Genomic DNA, 18599 nt, shown 5'->3' on the forward strand with positions numbered 1-18599 from the left:
TTTTTTTTTTTTTTTTTTTTTTTTTTTTCTTTTTTTGAGATAGAGTTTCACTCTTGTTGCCCAGACTGGAGTGCAATGGAGCGATCTTGGCTCACAGCAACCTCCGCCTCCTGGGTTCAAGTGATTCTCCTGCCTCAGCCTCCCAAGTAGCTGGGATTACAGACATGCATCACCACACCCAGCTAATTTTGTATTTTTAGTAGAGATGGGGGTTTCTCCATGTCGGTCAGGCTGGTCTCGAACTCCCGACCTCAGGTGATCCACCTATCTTGGCCTCCCTAATGGCTGGGATTACAGGCGCCTGGCCCTGGTGCCTTGTCTTTCAAATGATATCTCTGCCTGCCCGATCTAATCCTGGGGTGACCTGGCTCCCCATGGGTCCTTCTCAAGTTCAGCCTCTGGGAGCTTCCACGTGTTTCCCACAGTCTTCCTTGTCAAAAATCAATCACAATAACAACAACAATACGAATAAGGCATTCATTGCACTCCAGGGACTATTCCAGGTGATTTGTAGAAACTCGTTTGGTCTTCTCAAGAGCCTGATGAAATCAGAATTATCAGTACCACCATTTTACAGAGGAGGAAAGAGAGGCACAAAGGGGTTAAGAATTTTCCCAAGGCCACACAGCCTGGGTAGAGCAGAGATTCAAATCCAGGCAGCCTGAGCCCAGAGTCTGTGCATGTAACCATTGGGCCTCACTGCCTCTCATTTACCGGGGAGTCTGCAGGGTCTGTTGAATCCCTGGCCAGCACTGGCTGCTCTGAGCTCACTCTGTGTGGCTCCTGCATCTACAGAAGCAGGAAAGAAGGCTCCTGCTAGCACAGTGTGTTTGCACACGGCCGGCCAAATCCCACACTGTTTTCCGATGAGATGAGAGGAATTTTGCCAAAATCCACATCATGCCTTCCCCTGCCCTCCCCGCAGCTAGACTTGTCCTTGCATCCACTTAAAATTGCTCCTGTGAACAATAGGCTGCAACTCACAAAGTCAAAAAGAGACAGCCCTCTACTAGAAGACCAGCATTCTTGAGACTGCAGCTTAACCAGCATGAAACTTCTCCAATAAAGATGCAGCAATCATAAGGTAGAGGCCAAGAATCATGGGAGCCCACAGGAAGGGGGGCCCTGGGCACAGGCTCCGGAGGAATGACTCAGAGGGCAGCATTTGTACCCAGCCTTGTTAAAATGTGCCAGCCAGAAAATGCTGGCTATGGGCAAGACCCTCCAAAAACACAGAACAGTGCAAAGTTCAACCTGTTTGAGCAGCTCCCATTTTGACAAGCCTGGTTCCGATGTCTGGTTAACATCTCTGTGTTGAATTTTAACATAAAACATCTTCTTGACACAACAAGAAGAGCGAAGTCCCTTTGGAGCAGGAAGGCCAGGCTCACAGGTGCCACCAGGCACATGAAAGGGCAGGGCAGCTGAGCCATGCTGCCCTGCGCCTTCCTCGGCCTACTTTGGCAGATTTGCTCAATGGGCCAGAGGAACCCCTCAGGCCGAGGATCCAGTGGGGGCTGGAGAGAAGGGGTCTGCGTAGTGTGGGGCCTGCAGTTAGAGCCGTGCCAGCTCGCGCCAGGGGCAAATTAAAGTCACGAGTGTGCTCCCCCCAGCCCTGGCCACCTGCCTGAGCTGGTGCCGAGCCAGCAGCCCGTGGCTGCTTCCCCACAATACGGCCTCCGTGTGGGCGGCGGGACACACAGGTGGCCAACCATCGCCTGCTCCCAGGGGTTAGCAGCCTTCAGGCCAGAGGAAAATGTATTTTTATTCAAGCGATGTCTGTGAATGCTCTAGAAGGGTGCGGGGAGGGAAGGACGGGCTGTTGAGTGAGTGCTGTTGAGGAGGGCGCAGGGGCCACATGTGTGAAGCAGAGGTGGAAATGGCTGTTCCCGGGGTGACAGCCCATGGGGAGGCTGTCCTTCTGGGAAAACTTATTGCTGGGCTTTGGGGTACACAAGGGCAAAGCTAGAACCTGGTCCAGAGAGAGAGGAGGCCAAACTGGAGGGTGGGAAGTGTGGGAGCTCTTCCTGGGCTCCAAGGGCACTAGGACAGGATTGATTTGAGTCTCCCTCTAGGACTCCCTCACCACCACTCTCCCTTACCTCTCCGTCACCAGCAGCACCACCATCTCAATCACCACCATCATCATCTCAGTCACCACCATCACCATCTCAATCATCATCACCACCACTACCACCATCACCACCTCAGTCACCACCACCATCATCTCAATCATCATCACCATCACCATCACCATCTCGATCACCACTATCATCATCTCAATCATCATCATCACCACCACCACCATCACCACCTCAATCACCACCATCATCATCTCAATCATCATCACCACCATCACCATCACCACCTCAATCACCACCATCATCTCAATCATCATCACCACCCCCATCACCATCATCACCTCAATAACCACCATCATCATCTCAATCATCATCACCATTGCCATCAGCATCACCACCACCATCATCATCTCAATCATCATCACCATTGCCATCAGCATCACCACCACCATCATCATCTCAATCAGCACCATCTTAATCATCATCATCACCATCTCAATTATCACCATCTCAATCATCACCATCACCATTTCAATCACCACCACCACCATCTTAATCATCATCATCACCACCTCAATTATCATCTCAATCATCACCATCACCATTTCAGTCATCAGCATCACCACCATCTCAATCACCACCACCACCATCTCAATCACCACCACCACCATCTCAATCATCACCACCACCACCATCTCAATCATCACCACCACCACCATCTCAATCACCACCACAACCATCATCTCAACCACCACCACCACTATCTCAATCAACGCCACCACCATCTCAATCATCACCACCACCACCATCTCAGCCATCACCACCACTATCATCTCAATCACCACCACCACCACCATCTCAATCACCACCACCACCACTATCTCAATTACCACCACCATCACCATCTCAGTCACCACCACCACCATCAGCAGCAGCACCACCATCATTGTCATTCCTATCATCACCATCATCATCACCGTCATAAGCACTGGGGCATTTCCCAGTTGTTCTGTGGGGAATTTCAAATTGAGCCTGTGGCCACGTTTGGGGCACATTTGATAGTGACAAGGAGCAAAGCCACTGCCATTTTTCAGAAAGACAGTGGCCCAGGCTGTTCCAAATAGAAGTTTGGAGCAAGCACTGCCCAGGAGAGCAGACCTTCAGAGGCTTTGGAGGAGCTGGCACTCCCGAGCCTCACATGGGTTGGGGGCCCTCATTATCCTCATGTAGACACTCCAGAAGCTGGAGAAGGACCCTCAGAGAACCAGGATATCTTGCCCTAAAGACCACCTCACAGAGTGGAGAGTACAATGCCCTTTCCACAGATGAGGAAATCAAGGCCCAGAAGACCTGGATTTAAACCAAGACTGTGAAGATGGTCACCCCTCTCTGCAGCCCTGACTGGGCCCTACCCTGTGCCAGTCCTGTGCTGGGCACTGTTAGAGGCACGATGACTTGGACCTGGCCCTTAGAAAACCTGCCGCCCATCACCTCACTCAAAGCACCTCCAGGTGGTGGGCACTGTTCTGGAGGGCCTCAGGGATAGAGAAGCGAGGAGAGAGGAATGGGCCTGGACAGGCGGAGACGGTGGCCACAGCATTCAGGTGGAAGAAGCAGCAATGGAGCAAAGACAGGAGCGCAGGACCTCTTCAGAAGAGAGTTGGTGCCTGTGTGGGCAGGGCTGGGGCCACGTGATGGAAGCAGCCAAAGGGAGAAAAGAGGGTTCCCATGGCCTCGGCCTCCTCTCCAAAGCACTAGGGAGTTATCTCAGACTCTGAGCAAGGGGTGACAAGCTGAAGGCTCGCAGATCCTCCAAGGGGTCCACACAGAGCTTCTCCCAGGAGTGCCCTTCTACCTCCAAGAACCCAGCCCACAGAAATAAGGGCTGGGAGAAGAGCAGAGGCTCTGATTCTGCAGTAATAGTTTCCAAGCCCCAGGCAACCTCGAGGGGCACAGAGCCCTGTTAAGCCCTGAGCAAGCCCAGCCGGCTTTGGCTGCTGCCTCCTTCAGCCGCCCGCCTGGATTCGGCCAGCCCTGCTGAGTCACGGACAGTAAGCTCTCCTGCCTGCCCTTTCTCCTGCCTGGCCTGGGACCAGAGGCAGCTGCTGTCACCACAGGACATTGGGGGCTGGGAGGAATCACAAAAAACCTGCTGCACGAACCAGCCAGAAAGATGCCCACCGTGCAACCCCAGGTCCCAAAAAAAGAGTGCACTGACAAACCACTTGCCTGTGCCCATTTTGAGAAAATCTGCCATCTCGCCAGTAACAAGGCGGGCCCGGGACAGGATTGAAGCCTCACGGCCACGGGATCTCCCTTCATTGATTTTGCTCCCATTGCCTCCACTCTCTGTTCCTTGACCCTTCCCCCCGCAAAAATCTCATCCTCCACCCGCCACTCACCCCTGTGGTCTAGGGCTCATCACTAGACCAGTAGCTGCCCGCGTCCCAGCTCTCCACCTGGGCTCCCCTCCAGACCTGGACTGTAACAGTCCTTCCACACTGTGTGCTCTAAGACTTGGTGCCCCTCCTCTTGCACTGTCCCGGTGACCTTGAGTCCCTTTAGCCACTAGCTCAGGACTCCTCCGGGGAACATCTTACAGCCACTCCCTTGCACATGCGCACCGTGCAGCGGCCCCATCTCTCTCCTTTTTTGCTGCCTGGCCAGGTTCCTCCATGCCCAAACCTAACTCTGTCCACACCATTCCTGCACCCCGCAGAGAAGGCAAAGTCTCATCACAGACCCCCAAGGGGTACCAGCAGCAACCATCCCTCCCTGGTCTGTCGGCTCTCCTGCCTCTCTCTCTTCAAATTTGCAATACCTCCCGAAGCCCAACTGCCTACCTTGCTTCTTATTTCACCGGCCCTTGTTGTCCTCCCAACGCAGAGCTTTGTTTGTGTCCACACGATCACCCTCACCTCCTGCAGCTGGCAATGAACTCCTGGGGCCACTGTGCTCTGGGTTCCGTCCCCTCTCACAATCTCAAGGACTCTGCTCAGTATCCCTCCTGCCAACAACATCAAGGCTTCCCTTTCTAACATGTGATCCATCAGCACACAAGCGAGTTGTAATGACCCCCCTGCTTGAAAACAAAACTTCAATAACACAATTGGGTGAGCTCCCAAAGCAGAGATGGCCAACTGCCCACAGCACCCACGCTTCCCCATCCAGTGTTGAGATGTGGCCTGGAAGCAACAGTCTAGCCAGGAACTGTGTCCCTCCCCACCTTCTGCCTTGTCACCAGTTCTCAGCAGTGGGGTGTGAACGGAATAAATGTGGGTCACTTCTGGGCTAAGATGGTTAAAATGCAGGTGAATGTGGGCCAGGCACAGTGGCTCACGCCTGTAATCCCAGCACATTGGGAGTTTGAGGGGGGCAGATCACTTGAGGTTAGGAGTTTGAGACCAGCCTGGCCAACCTCGTCTCTACTAAAAATACAAAAATTAGCCAGGTGTGGTGGTGCACACCTGTAATCTCAGCTATTCCAGAGGCTGAGGCAGGAAAATCGCTTGAACCTGGGAGGCGGAGGTTGCAGTGAGCCAAGATTGCTCACTGGTGACAGAGCGCAACTCCATCTCAAAAAAATACAAATAAAAAAAATTTTTTTAATGCAAGTGGATGCTTCATCTTCTCTTCCCCTCTGTGGCTGGATGCACATGAGCACAGCCAGCGTGGACACCAAGCACAGAGCTGCGAGATAGGGAGAGCCTGCATTCCCAGACACCTCTTGGAGGAGAGCTGCCCACAGTCAGCAACAGCCATTTGGGACTTTAAACTATCAATAAATAAACTTCTATTGTGTTTGAGCTGTTATACATTTCAAGATTGGCTTGCTACAGCAGCCAGCGTTATTCTAATTAATGCAAACCACATCCCCATTTTCCTGCTTCTCCTTAGAGTGAAACTCCATAGGTGAGCTGCCTGTGTTCACCGACTTCACTTCCCTGCCTCCAGCACTCTCACAGTCCCGTGCCTCTCTGCACTTCACCTCACCCCTCAACAGTAAACCCTCCAGCCAGGGCCCTCAGAGAAGTCCATGCTGCCAAATCCGGGGACTAATTCGAGACCTTATCCCACTCCACCTCTCAGCAGGATGTGACTTTTTTGTTTGTTTGTTTTTGAGATGGAGTTTCACTCTTGCTGCCCAGGCTGGAGTGCAATGGTTTGACCTTGGCTCACTGAAACCTCTGCCTCCTAGACCCAAGCAATTCTTCTGCCTCAGCCTCGCGAGTAGCTGGGATTACAGGTATGTGCCACCATGCCTGACTAATTTTTTGTATTTTTAGTAGAGGTTTCACTATGTTGGCCAGGCGGGTCTCGAACTTCTGACCTCAGACGATTCACCTGCCTCGGCCTCCCAAAGTGCTGGGATTACAGGCCTGAGCCACTGCACCCAGCCAAGGATATGACATTGCCGATTGACTCTGTCAGATACTTTTTACTCTGGCTTCCAGGACATCCTGCTGTCCTGGTTTCCAGGACTCATTGGTTTTGCCTTCACACCTCTTTTGCTGAGTCATCCTCTTCCTGACCTCTCAAAATCAGAGACCAAAAGCTCCATTACAAATGTCATCTCTTTGCTATGAAAAGTTGCACCCTACGTGAGCTTATCCAGTCTTGTGACTTAAAATGCCTTTTATCCCCTAATTATTCCCAAGTCACTCCATGATGCCACCACCTGGATGGCTAATAGATCTCATCACAAAAAAAGATTCATTTTTCCTTCACACTTGCTTCTCCCCGAGTGTTCTGCTTCTCCATAAATGGCCCACCATCCACCCACCACCCACCTGATTATCAGTTTATCCTTTTCCTTCACCCTCGACCCTATAGTTAATCAAAGCAAAGCAATATGCCCCAAATCCAAGCATTTCTCTCCACCTGCCCTAATCCCCTAGCCCTGACCCTCATTGCTCACATGATCCACCCCAACAGCCTCCTGGGGGAACCCCTTCTTCTATGTTTGTCCCATTTCCAGTCTGTTCTCCAGGGGAATTTGTAAAAGCATTCATCAGATCATGCCACTCCTCTCCTCAAACCCCTATAAGGATCTGTATGTTTCAGCCCCATAACTACTCTACTTTTCCCACTCACTTATCCCCAACCATACTGGCCTCCTTCCTACTTCTTGAGCATAAAATCACATGCCCACCCCAGGGTATTTGCATATACTCTTCCCTCTGCCTGCAATATTCTTTCCCCAGTCAACTGTGTGTCTTGTCCCTCATCTACTTGGGTCTCTTTCAATGCCGCCTCCACAGAGAAGTCTTCCCCGACTGCCCCACCCAAAGTGGCAACACGATCCTTACTCTCTGCCCCTTATGCTGTCTTGCTCTCTCCATGGCATGATCACTACTTGTCACTACATTATATTCATTTATTTCTTGATGTGTTTCCCCTCTCTTACTGGCATGTCTTTCTACATATCGGTGAGAACAGGGAATTATCTTGTTTGTTCACCGCTGCATCCCTGTGCCTAGAGCAGTGGCTGGTGCATTATCAACACTCAGCTCAACAAATGAATATTGATATTAACAAGAAAGACCCTCTTTTTTTTTTTTTTTTTTTTTTTTTGTCAGACACAGTCTTGCTCTGTCGCCCAGGCTGGAGTGCAGTGGTGTGATCTTGGCTCTACTGCAAACTCCACCTCATGGATACGAGCAATTCTCCTGCCTCAGCAACCCTGGTAGCTGGGATTACAGATGTGTGCCACCATGCCTGGCTAATTTTTGTATTTTTACTAGAGGCAGGGTTTCCCCATGCTGGCCAGGCTGGTCTCAAACTCCTGACCTCAAGTGATCCACCCACCTCGGCCTCCCAAAGTACTGAGATTACGGGCATGAGCCACCACGCCTGGGCCAAGAGAAACACTCTTAATATCCACTAAGAGAGCAAGGAAATTATTCCACCCATGAAACAAGAAGTGGAAACTAGGAAACAAGAAGTTATAGGAAGAACCAAACAGGGATTCTGAAATGGAAATTACACATTCTGAAATTAAAATGCTGGTGATTTGGGGCTGGGTGTGGTGGCTCATGTCTATAATTCCAGTACTTTGGGAGGCTGAGGCGGGTGGATCACTTGAGGCCAGGAGTTCGAGACCAGCTTGGCCAACATGGTGAAACCCTATCTCTATTAAAAATACAAAAATTAGTCGGGCATGGTGGCGCATGCCTGTAGACCCAGCTACTCAGGAGGCTGAGGCATGAGAATTGCTTGAGCCTGGGAGGTGGAGATTGCAGTGGGAGGTGGAGATTGCAGTGGGCCGAGATGGCACCACTGCACTCCAGCCTGGGGAACAGAGCAAGACTCTGACTCAATTAAAAAAAAAAAAAGTGGAGAAAGCTGAATGAGAAGCACTTTTTTGGGAGAGCTCAGCTTTGGCCACACTAAGTGTGAGATAATTATTAAGCACCTAAGATTAGGCAGTTGGATCAAAATCTAGCATTCCAAGAAGAGGTACAGGCTAAAGATGTGAATGGACCAGATGATAGAGAAGATAGAGAAGACCAAGGAGTGAGTGAGCTCAGTGGTCTCCAATGTTAACAGTGTGGGGAGAAGAGGAAAACCCAACCAAGAAGACTGAGAACTGGTGAGTCCTGGAGGCCCAGGGAAGAAAGTATCCTCAGGTGGAGATCAGAGACAGATGGCTCAAGTAAGATAAGGACTGAAAATGTCATTGCATCTAGCAGCATGGAGGTCATTGGTGACAGCAGAGTGATAGGGGCAAAGCCTTGATGGGAATGAATCCAAAAAAACAAAACAATGGGAAGAGAGAAACTGGAAATGAGTGTCAATAATACTTTCATAGAATTTTGTTGTAAATAGAAGCAAAGGCAGGGCAGTAGCTTAAGCAGAAAGAGGCGCTCAAATGGAGGGGGACTTTTTGGAAGACTACAGAAAAAATGGCATATTTGTACATTGCTGGAAATTATCCAGTAGTGAGGGAAAAACAAATGCCAAAGAGAGATGTGAACAGGCAAAGGGGCTCTAGGCACCCAGTGAGGGGTTGGCATGGATGAGAGAGAGACCAAACTGGGTGGAGGGAAGGCAGAATGTGGGGGCACCAAGGCAGGTGAGCTGGTGAGAGAATTAGATTGTTGGCTTCTGATGGCCTCTATTGTTTTAGTGAAATAAGAAGAAAGGTCATCTATTGAGAGAGAGGATGGAAGAGAAGGTGGTAGTTTTGAAGAGGGAAAGTGGTATCAAATAACCCCTGGTTTCTGTGTTCAAATATAAGGATAACAGAAATAAAACATAACTGACAGACCAAGACAGAAGTATATAACAAGAAAACTTAATTTATTCAGTAGAAATTAGGAACAAGGAAACCAAGATTTAAAGGGAAAATGTGGTAAACGAGAAAACGTATAGTAAGTCCAAACATGTCAATACTTACAAAAAATATGAACAGGTTAAAATTGCTAATTAAAAGGCAAAGGTTTTTCTTTTGGATTTTACAAAAGGAAATGTAAAGCTTATTTGGCAGCTCAGGCTGATGAAGCTAAACATATCAGTTACGAAAACAAAGTCTGGACATATTTACACCAAACTGTAAACAATAGTGTAGCTCACTGCTTGATGAGTATATGAGTGATCTTTATTTTCATTACACTTTTCAATATGTGCTGAATTTTTAAGGAAGTGTGTAAATTATTTCATAATTAGGAAAAAAAGGAAGTTTTTTAAAAAATCGTCCATGCATTTCAGCAAGTCTTCATGGAGCCTTTATTTGTTGTCCAAATCAGTTCCAAAGAGGCTCTAAAGAAGGGTCCCAGACTACCAGGAGCTCACTGGAAATAAGACCAACCGGACCATAATAGAAGAATGCAGGACATGGCTGGGTGCCATGGCTCACACCACTTTGGGAGGCCGAAGTGGGCAGATCACCTGAGGTCAGGAGTTTGAGAAGAATGCAGGACAATGTAAAGATGGGATTCCACTGACAACTCTGAGCCCTGGGTGTAGGCAGGAATAAGCAAAGAGAGCCCACTGGGGGAGGCAGTATTTGGACTGTGCCCATTCCACACAGTATGTGGCCTAAGGGTGAGCCTGGAGACAGCATTCCAGGCTGGAGGTCCAACATAAGCAAGGGTGGGAACTGAGCAAGCATGTACAGGGCGTGTGGTGGAAGCAGTGGATGAGTCAAGGTGCAGAGTCCAGGGAGGCAAAGAAATTGGCTTGGGAAGCCACGTGGTGGGGCAGTGGGAAGAGTGAGTGAAGCAAAAAGAAGCAGATGAGAGGGGCATTTATGCCTCAAATGGAGAGTTTTGTGCCCAAAGCACCCAACGGCAAACACCTGGGTTGCCATCACTGCTGCACTGCACATATACACATGCACACACATACACACATGGACTTATGCAAACACATGTGCACACATACACAGGCATGTGCACACAGCCACATACATATACACTTCTTTTTTTTTTTTTTTTTTTTTTTGAGATAGAGTCTTGCTTTGTTGCCCAGGCTGGAGTGCAATGGTGCAATCTCAGCTTGCTGCAAACTCCACCTCCCGGGTTCAAGAGATCCTCCTGCCTCAGCCTTCCAAGTAACTGGAATTATGGCTGTACACCACCACCATGCTCAGCTAACTTTTGTATTTTTAGTAGACATGGGTTTTTGCCATGTTGGCCAAGCTGGTCTTGAACTCCTGACCTCAAGTGATCTGCCCACCTAGCCCTCCCAAAGTGCTGGGATTATAGGCATGAGCTACCACACCCGGCCACACACACACACTTTTTAACTGCTTTGTGTTCTCTGGCCCTTTCGCCTAGAGAATTAGCTATCAAGACCAAGGGGGTTCTCTTGGCTTCGGTCCAGACTTTCCTGAACCCCACACCCTGCACCAGCACACACTGCTGCCTGCCCCCCTGCCCTGGTAAGGCACCACTAGCTATTGTTGACTGGGAGCCCCTTAACTTTTAAGCAGGATTTGACCCAAGGGTTTGCAGTGCGGAGTGGGTCCAGGGACAGGAGTTGAGGCAGAAAGACAAGGGCAAGGACAGCTGTGGAGTTGGGGAGGTGGGAGAGAGACATCCTTAGGAGGCAAAACTAGCCAGGCTTGGCCTGTTGTGGGTTTGGGAGGCAGAGAGCCGGACGTGTGAACCAAGACGCTGGGTTCCAGGCCAGGGACCATGACATGGGAGGCCATAGCTGAGGTGGGGCTCTGCAGGAGGCGTAGATTTAGGGAGGCGACAGAGATCTCAGGGTGGCATTGGGCACACTGAACTTGGGGAGTCTGTGGGGTGTCTGTTGATGCTGGGAAGCTCCACCGAGGGCTCAGGACAGGGTACCAGCAAAGGGGGAGCAGGACACCAACCACAGCAGGTGCGTGGAGGCAGGAGCCACGGGTGGGGCCACGGGCAAGCCTGGGAGGCGCAGGGGCTGGGCAGCTGCCAGTGACCCAAGCCCACACAGAGACCTGCACAGCTGCCTCAGCCCCAAGTTAGGGGGATCCACGGGCCCGCCTTCTCTTGGCTCAGCCACCCTGGGAGGTGGGCATGCAGGGGCACTGAAGGGGGCAGGCAGCCCTGGCATCCCACAGCCGCCAGGAGGAGAACTTAGGCCTCCCCAAGACCTGGCAAAGAGCAGGCTGGCCCCGGCCCCCGAGCGGAGGAGGCTGCAGCTCCCTCACGTCTGCGCCTCCCTCAACGCGGGTTAAACTTTGACCAAGGAAATGATTGCTAAACTCGATTCCGTAAGTGTCACCAGTCACACTTAAATTCCAGTCTAGAATTAAAGTCTTCAGTCTCCACATTTCCTACTTTCCAAATTCAGCTTTTCCAGGAGGTCTGGAGCAGCTGCCTCTCTGGGGAGATGCTGGAGGTCTCAGAATCACCTCACACAGCCTCAGGGCCCAGTTGGAGCCACTCCAAGTGACACCAGCAGGCAGATGACCAGAGAGCCTGAGCCCCCAGCCCCGAGTCTGTGAAGCCAGCAGCCACTGACATGCTCCCAGCCGCCGGGCTGGAGAAGCCACTGTGGGCACCACCGTGGAGGAAACAGGCCCGTTGCCCTGGTCCCTTTGCCTTGGGCCAGCCCTTGTGAAGTGGGCCCTCTTCTGGGCCCCTTGAGTAGGTTCCATGGCATTTTCTGAACTCCTGGACCTCGTGGGTGGCCTGGGCAGGTTCCAGGTTCTCCAGACAGTGGCTCTGATGGTCTCCATCATGTGGCTGAGTACCCAGAGCATGCTGGAAAACTTCTCGGCCGCTGTGCCCAGCCACCGCTGCTGGGCACCCCTCCTGGACAACAGCACAGCCCAGGCCGGCGTCCCAGGGGGCCTGACTCCTGAGGCCCTCCTGGCTGTCTCCATCCCACCAGGCCCCAACCAGGGGCCCCACCAATGCCGCCGCTTCCGCCAGCCACAGTGGCAGATCTTGGACCCCAATGCCACGGCCACCAACTGGAGCGAGGCCGACACGGAGCCGTGTGTGGACGGCTGGGTCTATGACCGCAGCATCTTCACCTCCACCATCGTGGCCAAGGTAGGGCCTCCCCCAGAGCCACTCGAGTCCTGCCACCTTGGAGGTCAGAGTCATGGATCCCGGTGGCTCAGACTCAAAGGTCCAGTCCTGGGAGGGACCCACCTCCTCAGGCCCTGCTCACTCTTGAGCCGCTTAGCCCCTTGTCAGCCACACACAGGGGAGTGGGCGGCAGGGATCAGGCTACAGATGGAGCCAGCCCAGGCTCTTGGAGGTGTGGGGGGCACCTGGGCGGGCACCTCTGAATGCTGGCACCTGGACACTCACTGGCCTCACCCAGTCCCGGCCCTGCTGACCCATCAGCTGTGACTCCAGGCAACGCAGCCACAGGGGGACTCAGTGACCACTCACTGGATTCCCCAAGACCAAAGCACACAGGGTAAGGGACCACCCCAGGCTGCCTCCCAGATGGGGCGCCAGGCAAAGCCAGGCAAGCAGAGAGGGGTGGCTCGTCCCAACAAGCGGGAAGGACCTCTTTATAAAGAACAGGAGGGAAGCAGCCTCTGGGAGAGAGGCCAGGGTGTCAGCTTGGGTGGCTGCTTCCAAGTGGAGAGACAGGAGAGGGGGCAGATGTGGCTAGAAACCCACTGGGCAATAGGGATCCATGGAGGAGTTTAGGCAAAGGGTGGCAGGATATACTCCTCGGAAGACCAAACTGCCTGTGGGTGCTCTCACTGTTCCACAGGGTCTTGCTCTAATGCCCTAGAGGTCACCAGGGCACCCACCCCACCCAGCTCCCTGGGGGCCCTCCCATACAGTTCCTCTGCCCCTCTGCACAGGCTCTCCCAGCCTCCTGAGCTCATTCTCCTCCTCTCCCCTCAGTGGAACCTGGTGTGTGACTCTCATGCCCTGAAGCCCATGGCCCAGTCCATCTACCTGGCTGGGATTCTGGTGGGAGCTGCTGCATGCGGCCCTGCCTCAGACAGGTGAGTACCCCCAGTCCAGGAAGGTCCCAGTTCCCCTCACGACCCTTGCTCTCCTAGGCCCCTGGCCGACTGGCCCCAAACCAGCCTCAAAAAACCAAGTCTAGACGCCCTCCTTGTTGGAGGTGGATCTCGGACCAGCCACCCTGCAGCTGTGCCATGTAGGGAGGTCTGGAACCTTCTCTGAGCCTCAAGTTCACCGACTTTACTCTGGGGGTTGTAAGGATTGCTACTCCCCAGCAAACATTCACTACTAAAACTGGCTTGGCCACATGCCTTCAGCTGCAACCTGAGTGCTCCCGGTGACCAGAGCCCATCCCCTTTGGCTCCAGCCTTGGGACTCTCCTTGTGCTCCAGAGTCTTGCTCCAGAGTCTTCCATGGGTGGAGAATGCAGGTTTCACCCAGGTGCCGCTACAGTGTCCGCCTCAGCTCAGTGGGCAAGCAGAGAGTGGGCTCTCCGTGGTCCAGATCCCCGTGGCCAGTGCCATGGCCAGTCACAGACCCTGCCTCTTCCTGGTTTGTGCCGCAGGTTCGGGCGCAGGCTGGTACTAACCTGGAGCTACCTTCAGATGGCTGTGATGGGCACGGCAGCTGCCTTCGCCCCCACCTTCCCCGTGTACTGCCTGTTCCGCTTCCTGTTGGCCTTTGCCGTGGCAGGCGTCATGATGAACACGGGCACTCTCTGTAGGTCTCTAACCTGGCGCCACGCGGGGGGCTCCATGCAGGCTCCAGGGCTGAACCACTCGGTCTCCTTGCAGTGATGGAGTGGACGGCGGCGCAGGCCCGACCCTTGGTGATGACCTTGAACTCTCTGGGCTTCAGCTTCGGCCATGGCCTGGTGGCCGCATTGGCCTACGGTGTGCGGGACTGGACACTGCTGCAGCTGGTGGTCTCGGTCCCCTTCTTCCTCTGCTTTCTGTACTCATGGTGGGTGCTGTGCTCCAATTCCCTCCTCAGAGGAGATGCTGCCCACTCTCCACCCGGGGGAATGGGAGACTCTCCTTTCCCTGGGGGCTGGGGAGTGCTAGAGGCCAGGGGTGCACGGGCTGGAGGAAAGCCAGGAGCCTGGCAGAGTGGACCACCCACAAGCCCAAGACACCCACTCCAACCAGGGCTTGGGTCCCCAGGGCGCCTCCCCTGCTCCTCCCAAGTGCTCCTTCTCCTACTCATTCTTCTCCTTTCCTCCCTCCTTCTCCTCATCTCTTGGCCTGTTCCCCTCCTGTCTCTGCCTGCCTTGGCATCTGTGCTGCCAGGCCCATCTTCTGAGCCCCTCCTCTGTGCCAGGCATGGCAGTACTGAACTAGGCTAGGGGAGCGTGTAGAAAGATACAACACATGCCCGCACATACAGCACACAGCTGCAGTCTGCCTCATGGGCTGACAGAATCAATGCAGGTGTCTGTCTGCTAGAGAACAGGGACCAGGACCCACTCATCAGAGAGGACTCCACAGTCCCCAAAGAGAGCCGGCATGTGTGGGAGGTTAGGAAATGTCAGCATTGCCCTTAAACAAATCAGGCTTGGCCCTTGCCAAGCACCTGGCACATAGTAGGTGCTAAATATTTGTTGAATGGATGAATTGTTAGGTAAGTAGAAATAGGTAGGTAGGTAGATAGGTAGGTAGGTAGGTAGGTAGGTAGAGACAGATCAATAAATGGGATGACGGATGTGTGGATTAGATGAGTGAATGGGTGAGTTAGTGTATAGATGGATTGGATTGTATAGATGAATTGAATCGATGGTTGAATGAATGGATAGAAGGATGGATGGATGGATGGTTGGAATAGAAGGATGGATGGATGGTTGGGATGGATGGATGGATGGTTGGGATGGATGGATGGATGGCTGGATGGATGGATGGAATGGATGGATGGAATGGGTGGACGGATGGATGGTTGAATGGATGGATAGATGGACGGATGGATGGAATGGATGGATGGATGGTTGAATGGATGGATAGGTGGATGAATTGGATGAACTGGATGGATGAATGGATAGATGGATGGACGGAGGCCATTTGAGGGCAGGGCTGAGCCTGGATCATTCATACATGGACCCTGAACTTAGTAGTTGTTTGGCCATTGGGACCGCCACAGAAAGGAGCACAGTAGAGGGCCCAGTGGTGAGCAGATGCCTACACCCAAACTAGGAAGAAGGCTCACTCCACAAATCTCTCCCATCCAACAGTTTGGAGTGGAATAACAATTTGCAGCCACTCCTCAGAGCAGGAGACAATTACATCTCATACAGTGGCTCCACAAGGAGGCAACTGTGTCTGACAGCCTGGGATGGCAGCTTGACTCCCAACACCAAGAGGGTAGAGAGTGGAAGGCAAAGGTCAGCAATACAAATTCCAAGGCACCCCTCCTGGTTCTCATGCTGATGCAGGGCCACAGAGCTGCACCCCCCTTTCCTTGATAGACATGCTCCCACAGGGCTGAAGAAGTGCCCATTAATTCATTCATTACTTCATTCATTCAACAAATAACTACTGAGCACCTACCAGATGCCAGGAGCTGGCTGACACCAGCTATGAGCAGATATGTGGTCTCTGCCCACGTGGAACTCACAGGGAATCCCAAACATCATGGCCTCACAAACTGCGCCTAAGGCTTGATGAACAAGCTGGGGTGTGGACATCTGAAAATGAGACCCTGCTTTCTCCCTCCCAGTAACTTCCAACACATTCCAGTCAGCTTTCTCCCTCTTCTCCACCCAAACTGCCCTTCCCAGGGTCACCCACAATGATCCGGCCACCATCACTTGTGGCCCCTGCTGTGTGGCGGGTACGGTCTGCACTCTTTCCCTCAGGCAGCCTCACCCCTGCCTGCAGCCCCAGCTCCCTCCAAATGCTGCAGACTCCAAATCTCCACTCGGTCCTGCCTCCCCCACTGACCTCCAGCTTCGCGCCTCCAACTGCCTGTGTGATGGTTCCATTATAGGTGTCTCATCTCCACAAACGTCTCCTTAGACCTCTCCTCCCCAAGCCTTCCCCAGCGTGGGGAGCAACCCCTGAACTCACCAGATGCCGAGTCACAGTGGCCATGATGCCTCTCTCTCCCTTACCATCCCCCCACCAAGTCCACGGGGTCACCAGGCTTCATCAGCTCTACCTGTAATATGCACCTGGAATCTCTACTTCTCCCCTCTGTTCTGCAAATACCTAAGGAGCTCAGCGCCCCAGTGGGTGTAGGGCAGGTGGTCCCCCCCGGCTGCTCATAGGGGACAACACGTCTGGCTGAAGGACCTGCAGGAGCCAAGGCCTAGAGGCAGGCCTTGTGTAGAGTGGTGGGCATGGCAGGCGCTCGGCAGGTGGGGCAGGATGGTGTGGCATAAGCTCAATTTGACACTGAGGGTAGTGGGAGCCAGGTCAGTGTGAGGGGCTGAGTCCTGCCACAGGGAGGGGAGGGTCTGGGCTCATGAGGCTGAGGTAGCAGAGAGACTCAGGCGCAAGGGGTGCTGAAGGTGTGGGAATCGGCTGACTGGGTGCGGCCAGAGGGCACTGGTGCTGTTGGGGACCCTGCTCCCAGCCTGAGTCCCAGGGTGGCTGTTAAGCTGTTTGCAGGAGGAAGATGCAGCCATGGGGTGGACAGGAAGGGCGTGTGGTATGGGAGGTGCCAGGACAGGGGTGGACCCCAGAGGCCTTGGAGATAGCCAAGGTCCTGGCAGCGGCCAGGACCCAGTGGTCCTATAGCCCTAGGGGCCCTGACTGCAACCAGGCCAGGTTCCTAGTGAGGTAGGGGAAAGGCTGTGGGGCCCAGAGGGAGGCAGGAAGGGTTCAACGGAGTCGTCCCTCCCTCCATCCCAGCAGCCAGCCCCAGGATGAGAACTGCATAACCCCAACCGCAACCCCTAGGAGGGAGAAAGGAAGCAGAAGGGGTCTCCTGCTGGGGAAGGAGGGTGCCCAATGGCTGCCCTTCAGGGTCCTCAGCCACCCTGAGCCTTGGGCCTGGAGCAGTGGGTACAGGGGAGCAGTCTGAGGCTGGTGCAGGCCAGGCCCTGGGGGCCACAGGCAATGACCCCTCCCATGCCCCCTCCACTTAAGGTGGCTGGCAGAGTCGGCACGATGGCTCCTCACCACGGGCAAGCTGGACCGGGGCCTGCACGAGCTGTGGAGGGTGGCTGCCATCAACGGAAAGGGGGCAGTGCGGGACACCCTGACCTCTGAGGTAAGGCTGGATCCTCCTCGAACCTGGACCCTCAGACCCTCTCCCTGGCCCTGCACCCTGGGAGACCCACCAAGGACTTCAGCTCCCTGAGAAGAAGGTCTCAGAGAGGAGGAGGCACCTGGAGCCCCCAGTGCCAACAGCACCCACCCCGTCTCCACAGGTCTTGCTTTCAGCCATGAGGGAGGAACTGAGCATGGACCAGGCTCCCGCCAGCCTGGGCACACTGCTCCGCACGCCCAGACTGCGCTTCCGGACCTGTATCTCCATGTTGTGCTGGTAGACGCCCTTCCCCCAACCCCACCTCCACAGGGGAACCTGGAATCGGGGCTCTCGCTGGCACCTGGCCCCGGCCTCTGCTGGCTCTGCTTGGTCCCGCTGGCCTGCAGCACAGACACCTTCCCCTCTGTCAGTCACTCCCGACAGGAGACAACCCAGGCCGGGTGGGCTCACTGAAGAGCTTTAATAAGGGGCAAGGCAGATAGAAGAGATGCGGTAGACGGGATCCTTAACAAAGCTTCTGGGAGGGCTGGGAGCCAGGCAGGACGATGGGGTGATCCAGGCAACAGCATGGGCAGCAAGCGCCCCTGCCTGGTGTGGAGGGGCTGGGGAGGGCAGAGCGGGCTCATCAGAGCCCGGGACCCAGGCCATCCAGCAAAGACCAAAACCGCCAAGGCCAAGGAGGAAGGCCTGTTTAGCAGCAGCTGGAGCCACGGAAGGAACACAGTCACTCCCAGACAAAGCCTCCACACAGAGAGGGAGGCAGAAATCCCCCGCTTCTCCCCTCCTCCAGCCTCTCACCAGCACCTCCCATCAGCCAAACCCAAAGGAAAGCCATGTTGGCAAAGGGACCTGGGAAACGGTCTAGAGACTGGCCCCACCCCACAGAGCTGCAGCTGAAGGGCCAGAACACTGACCTAAGAGTAGCGCGCCCCCACCCTGA

General features: G+C 53.7%; 1 protein-coding gene and 1 long non-coding RNA gene across 2 annotated transcripts in view; one reads left to right on the forward strand and one right to left on the reverse strand.

The window, feature by feature from the left end:
• LOC108542463 (uncharacterized) overlaps positions 1–4592 on the reverse strand; it is a 14541-nt gene extending 9949 nt beyond the window's left edge. Inside the window, exon 1 of the long non-coding RNA XR_001889284.1 lies at positions 4484–4592. This is a non-coding gene — a long non-coding RNA (uncharacterized LOC108542463). The remainder of the gene's footprint in view (positions 1–4483) is intronic.
• Positions 4593–11405: 6813 nt separating this feature from the next.
• SLC22A12 (solute carrier family 22 member 12) overlaps positions 11406–18599 on the forward strand; it is an 11354-nt gene continuing 4160 nt past the window's right edge. Inside the window, exons 1-6 of the mRNA XM_017892988.1 lie at positions 11406–12571; positions 13391–13494; positions 14022–14176; positions 14251–14419; positions 17536–17659; positions 17820–17935. Of these exons, the coding sequence (XP_017748477.1) occupies positions 12170–12571; positions 13391–13494; positions 14022–14176; positions 14251–14419; positions 17536–17659; positions 17820–17935 (1070 nt within the window). The 5' untranslated portion in view covers positions 11406–12169. The remainder of the gene's footprint in view (positions 12572–13390; positions 13495–14021; positions 14177–14250; positions 14420–17535; positions 17660–17819; positions 17936–18599) is intronic.

This window comes from Rhinopithecus bieti, unplaced genomic scaffold (genome assembly GCF_001698545.2).
Source record: "Rhinopithecus bieti isolate Rb0 unplaced genomic scaffold, ASM169854v2 scaffold_1017, whole genome shotgun sequence".
Lineage (NCBI taxonomy): Eukaryota > Metazoa > Chordata > Mammalia > Primates > Cercopithecidae > Rhinopithecus > Rhinopithecus bieti.